General features: G+C 32.4%; 1 protein-coding gene and 1 long non-coding RNA gene across 2 annotated transcripts; both read right to left on the bottom strand.

Moving 5' to 3' along the window:
* Positions 1-3,845: 3,845 nt before the first annotated feature.
* LOC112793288 (uncharacterized) lies at positions 3,846-4,638 on the bottom strand. The gene is made up of 3 exons (XR_003198037.3): positions 4,441-4,638; positions 4,199-4,338; positions 3,846-4,115 (listed from the first exon to the last, which is right to left on the bottom strand). It is a non-coding gene; the product is annotated as an uncharacterized lncRNA (long non-coding RNA).
* A 72-nt stretch (positions 4,639-4,710) lies between these two features.
* Positions 4,711-5,937, bottom strand: LOC112728510 (uncharacterized). Its single transcript, XM_025778711.1, has 3 exons — positions 5,732-5,937; positions 5,330-5,605; positions 4,711-5,227 (listed from the first exon to the last, which is right to left on the bottom strand). Exons 1-3 carry the CDS (start codon positions 5,935-5,937, stop codon positions 4,711-4,713), a joined length of 999 nt encoding a protein of 332 aa, XP_025634496.1.
* Between the last annotated feature and the right edge of the window lie 362 nt (positions 5,938-6,299).

The raw sequence follows: 6,299 nt of genomic DNA, 5'->3' as shown, positions 1-6,299 counted from the left end.
ATATCAACCGATTTGACTCATTTCCCAAGTTTAAAGGAATCGGTTTAGCAATAAATCATTTATCAAAACCAAATTAATTAAAGCAACACAGGCTGAATTTCGAGAGTATTCTATCTTTCACATCATCAAAATAATTGACTCAATTCAAACCAATCATCAACGGATTAAACTCATATTTCAAATCTTTAAAGAATCAACTTGAAAAGCATTCTGTTTCACAAAACCACACAACAATCCATTCATCAAAACCAAATAATAATCCATTCAAACATATAATTACATTCATCCAGGATAATCAACATCACATAAGGCTTATACAATCACCAAATACATTATCTCACATCAGTATCCATGTGTAATAATTCCAACATATAAAATATAGTTTTTGAAAAGCGCCCATACCTCAAAACGCAAAACCATAGCCTAAATGCGTCACAGAATCCTTTCCGCCTCGATCCAAGATCAACAATCAAAATCTCGGCAGCCAAAACCTCTGTTCCAAGCCACTTTCGCAACAGTCTCAACAACTCTAATCGCAACATACAACAACTGAAACACAATCGTATAGCAATTAACGCCACAAACCTTAGTGTATGATAACAGAACAGTAACAAAAGGGCTTTCAAATCGAAACGCTTACCGAACCGAAGAAGGAACGGTTGAACCGAAATAGCGATGGTCTCCGAACCGGTTCAGTGGCAGCCCGGTAGCCACCTCAAGCAGCAGCGACGACAATTTTTGATCGCGCCAACTGAAACCAACACGCAGTGACTACGGTATTCTCAGAATTCAAAGAGGACAGGAACCTCAAATAAAACCCTTACCGGAAACTTTTTCCACGACAGCAGCGGGGTTTTCTGGTGGCCAGGCACGGCAGCGTGACTCAACACAGAACTAGGCAGAGCAGCAGTAGCCTCCAATAACTCCGGTGAGCTTCCTCAATGACGGTGATGGCCGGAGCTTCGGCGGTGCTAACCGAGGCTTACCGGAGGCAGGAACGGTGGCGATAGCTTCGTGCAGCACGGTGGTGCCTGTCCTTTCCCCCACCACGAGCTCTCTGTCTCTCTCTCGCGCCCTCTGCTCTTATGACAGTGGCCATGGCTTCACCGATGAGACCAGGCACAGCGGTTTCAAGCCCTCAAACCCTCCTTGCTCACATACCCTCTCTCTCCGTGTCTTAGCTTCGATGGTGACTCCCGGTGGACCAGCGGCGACGACGATCGCGCGGGCAGCCACGGCGGCGTGACGAGGCTGGCTCCATGCTACTGTAGCTCGGGAATGGTGACTCGCAAGGGTGACATCGGTGGGCTCCTTGTGGTGGTTGTGACCCTCCCCCACTCGGCGGCATCAAGCGGCGACGGCAAACTCCAGTGCTACCGGCGCAGGTCCTTGCCTCATTCTCGGATCCCACTCCTCTCGTCCTTGCACGACATGACGGCGCGGCGGCAGTGACACCCTCCGGCACCGTCCTCTCCCTTTCCTCTCCTCCCCGTTTCTCTTCTCCCACCTTCTGTTTCTCCTTTCTTTCTATCATGGAAGAGAAACGCAGCTGGGGCATGGGGAAGCAATGGGTTACGGGTAGGGTCTTAAGGTTTCATTTTGAAAATTAGGGTTAAGGGCATTATGGTAATTTGACATAAAATTGAGAATAATATAGTAATTGAAACCCAATCTAAATCCAACACTAATAGTATATGAAAAAATACTATTTACTCATCAATTTTTACAAATTACTTTTAATAAAATGTCCAAATCCAAAATTTAGAAATAATATAATTAATTTCTTTATTTTTCAAAATAGCAATATGAATATATTAAAATATTGATTATTTAGTCCATATCATATAAAATTCCTATTATTTCATAACTGCCAGCTTTATAATTTAAATATAGAAAATAATTCAATAATTTTAAAATTGGATAATAAATCCTAATTTATTTCAAATTTAATTAATCAAAACTTGCTCTAATTTTCTTTAATAAAAAAATTTCTGAAATTAAAGCTACAGAAATACTGAATTTGAAATTAGCTAATAATAGCCCTTTTTCAAAAGTTCTGGGTCTTACACATCTACTAATAGTCAATTAAAATATTAATATGTTAATTTCTTATTGATTGTGTAAAGAGCTGGATTTGATATTTAAATACATGTAAATTTGTTTATAACTAAATTAAGATAAATAAATTATATTGTAAAAAAATTAATTAAATTTAATATTATTTTTTGTTTGTGTTTCGTTTGTTTTTAGTCAAAAAAAAAATTTGCACCTACAAAAATAGAGTAAAAAAGTTCTATGAATATTTTGTTATTTTTTTATTTTTAATCTGTTTTATACTGAATAATATTATTTTTTACTAATTAGATTGACATCTAACATCAAAGTTGTGACAAGATAAAAATATTTATTGATTGATTTTTTAAATAATCTGATAACCCAATATTGTTTTAACCTTCATGATTACCTTTTTTTTATCTTACTTCTTCTACTTCATGGGCTATGTAATATTATTTTTCTTATATATTTTAAATTTTTTAAACTATTTTATTTTATCAGAATTTTTAATTTATATTTTTTTTACCTTCACATTTAGATTATGAAAACTATTGTCATCCTTATTATAATATAATTGCATAATTTCAAAACATATAAAATAAAATAATAAAATATAATTTATTAATGTTCACGATAAAACAAACTTAAACTTATATAATAACAATCTAACATAAAAAATAATAACAATCTTCTGTATTAAGGTATTATATTAAATTACGACTTAGTCACTTAGATATTTTTATCCATTAAAATTATGCATGAAGATAAAAAATTTTTGAAATATAAATTTTTATTTCTATTTTAAATTAAATACTGTTGAAAAGATTAATAAATAAATTTAATAATATTTATAAAGAATTAATTTTTTTGGTGACTTTATAAATAATTAATTTGTAACTTTGTAAATATTTATCTTAATTTTGTTATACGTAATTCTTTTAATATCTTATTTAAATTTATATTTATAAATTTTATAAATTCTAAAAATTAAATAATTTATAAAGTTTTAAATTTATTATTAAATTTTTTTATTTTTATTTATTAAATTATTTCATTAAATTTATAAATTTAAAATAAAATATAAAAATTAATTTCTTAAAAATAATAAAAAAATTGGGTGAGCCGCTAGTAATATATAATACAGTATAATTGATGAGTACCATAGTAAAATACAATACTTCAAAATTTTTAAAATTTAGATAGATCTAATTTAAATTATAACTTTTTAAAACTTTAACATTTGGATGAGATATAATTCAATGTTTAAAAATTAATAATAAAAAATTTTAAATAATAATATTTAAATTTTAGATGGAACAAATTACTCTATCCGAATTACAATAATTTAAATCTGATTGAATTAAAAAAATAAATTAGAATAAATAAAATACAAATCTAATCTCTTAAATTAAATTAATATTATCCAAATTATAACCAATTATATCGATTTTATTATCTAAATTGATCCAAACTACATTATAAAATATTATTTTGTTCGAACAGCCAACCAGATATGCTAAAAGAAGTCATACTTTTTTTCCCCGAGTAAATGAGATATGTACAAATGATTTTGTTACTTGCCTGGTTGGTCGTGTATTTAAATCAAGGTTCAGAAAATCGGATCGGTCATTAAACCGTTCTAGTCACTGATTTATTAGTTTATTGGTCTAACCGGTTCAACGATGGTTCAACTGAAAAAACCGTTTTAGAGTAGAATAATAAATAAATTATAAATACACATCCTAAAATATAATTATAGTCTGATACAAATCTTAAAATATCTTTGAAATTAAAAACACTACATAAAATATCATCAACCAAATACATATGATCTTATCAAAATCCAAACTTAAAAGTTAAATAGTAATAAAAGCATATGTAAATATTAAATCACAACATCATGGTTTATCAATTATCAAAATCCGCAAGAACTTGTTGCAAATCTGCTTCGGTGGGATGATCTTCACCTTCATTCCCATCCTGATCAGCAGAAGAAAGAGATGCAGCATAAAGACCACTACTACCACCGCCACTTTGATATAAATCAGCATCAATTTCACCTAATAAAATAGAAATGTTATCATTATATTATAAACAAACAACATTCTAATAAATCATTAGAAACTAAATATACTATACTCACGCAATAAGTCATCCACATTACTAGGTAGATCAGGCTCTTTCTCTACAACCTCTTCAGTCACCCAGAAGTCAACTTGACTGATACTTTCATAATCAATTGGATCATGTTGTGTCTTTTGCTTTCTTTTTTCTTTTTCCTTCCTAAAAAGTTAAATACAATATATGGAGATTTAATAATTTACAAATTTATTATGATAAAGATTACAAATGAAACAATATAGTATTTCATGAAACATATATTACCTGGATTTAAGACGCAAATTATAGGTAACATAAACAATGTCATTCAGTCTATCATGCTCCAATCTATTTCTTCTTTTTGTATGAATCTGGTCAAAAAGGCTCCAATTTCTCTCACACCCAGAAGAAGCAGATGCTTGGCTAAGAATGCGAACAGCTATCTTTTGTAGCCATGGAGCAGAGCCTCCAAATAACCTCCATCATTCATCTACCAATTATAAAACCATAACATATTATAAGATATTAATTAAGAACATAGGAGCATAAAACAAGTTAAAACAAATATTCAACCATATTCTTACCAGGTTTAAGTTCAGATGCAGCTGGAATAACTTCTTGTCTATCAAAACTTTCCTTCCGATCTCTATATAAATGTATTTCTTTCATTGCCTGAACTGAATCCAAATTGTTACACTTGCAATACAAGGTAACAAGATCAAGCAAACCTCGCATAACATCAGGTGCTTCTTTATAATTTTCATTAAAAAAGAATTTAGGATTCAGGAAGTAAGCTGCCGCATGAAGATCTTTCTTCAAATGCTTGTCCCATCTTGAGTTGATAATATCTGTGTACGGCTGATATGCAGTCTTGGATTGCCTAAACATCTCCTTAATTGCATCTTCTACCCTTAGCATTCCTTCATAAACATACCCCAAAGATGAGGGGTCATCAGCATCAACAACCCTCAGCAAGTAAATCAGAGGGCTCACAAGTTTACATACAGTAAAGCAATCGTCCCAAAATTTTGCATCCAGAATAATAGCACTCACAGCTCTACCAGTAGCACTCCTTCATAATTTGTGATCAGTGAAAATTGAATCTACAACCAATTGTTGCAACTCCTTTTTACAGTCAAAGATGCTCTTCAATGTAATAAATACAGTTGCAAACCGGGTTGCACCAAGACATACAATTTCTCTCCACTTAGGTGTTTCTCTTAGCCAAGATAAGAAAATCGTATGATTGTACACAAATACTGTGATCTTTGAAGCACGAGTTGCAAGGTTAGAAATATGCGCCATGCTGCTTATATCTTTTAAAATAAGATTAAGGCAATGAGCAGCACATGGTGACCAATAGATATTATCATATTTTCTATTGATAAGCCTACTAGCAGCAACATAATTGGCCGCATTGTCAGTCACAACATGCACAATATTATTTGGGCTAATCCATTCAATCACCTCAGAAAATAAAGTACACAAGTGTGAAGCATTTTTTACCATACTGGAAGCATCTACTGATTTCAGAAAGCACAAACCTTTAGAACACTACACCAATAAATTAATTAACGTTCTTTGTCTTTGATCTGTCCAACCATCAGCTATGAGGGTACATCCAGTTTCCTTCCATGCACTCCTATAACTATCAACTAGTATTTGACTTTCTCTTTTAAGATCAGCCAACAAATGAACCCTTAACTTATCATAAGAAGGCCCCTTGTAACCAAGTCCAATACCAGCAACACCATCTAACATATCTTGGAAATATGGCGACATCACAGCATTAAATGGAATTTTACAATCCAAAAGCCACCGAGCAAATCGTTTATCAACCTCGTGTATCGCCTCTTTGTTTTTGCATAACACTTTTAATACTTGGTTGAGCTCCTGGAGTTGTTCTTGGTGCAAACATAGGAGGAATGACTTTGGCTTTTTTCTTTGGATCGCCTCCAACTCCTTGCTGACTCGAGGTACGCTACTGTTCCTGTTCTTCTTGAGCTATTGCCTCATCAATTGCATCCCCTACCTCATCACCACCCTCTTCACCAAAACTTACTTTTCTTTTCTTTTTGCTAGCCTGAATATCTTTCAACAAACTTTCCATCTATTTTTCCACATCATATGGAACTTTAGCACAT

Source organism: Arachis hypogaea, chromosome 1 (genome assembly GCF_003086295.3).
Source record: "Arachis hypogaea cultivar Tifrunner chromosome 1, arahy.Tifrunner.gnm2.J5K5, whole genome shotgun sequence".
Lineage (NCBI taxonomy): Eukaryota > Viridiplantae > Streptophyta > Magnoliopsida > Fabales > Fabaceae > Arachis > Arachis hypogaea.
Note: the sequence above shows the minus strand (reverse complement) of the source record. Positions and strands in the feature narration are given on the sequence as shown.

What these genes read in the sequence shown, in the direction of transcription:
- LOC112728510 (XM_025778711.1), bottom strand. Translation starts at nt 5,937, where the DNA reads ATGTCGCCATATTTCCAAGATATGTTAGATGGTGTTGCTGGTATTGGA. An exon ending in ACAGATCAAAGACAAAGAAC is followed by an intron (nt 5,606 to 5,731) that starts GTTAATTAATTT and finishes TGAATGGATTAG; the next exon opens with CCCAAATAATATTGTGCATG. An exon ending in GTATGTCTTGGTGCAACCCG is followed by an intron (nt 5,228 to 5,329) that starts GTTTGCAACTGT and finishes CAAATTATGAAG; the next exon opens with GAGTGCTACTGGTAGAGCTG.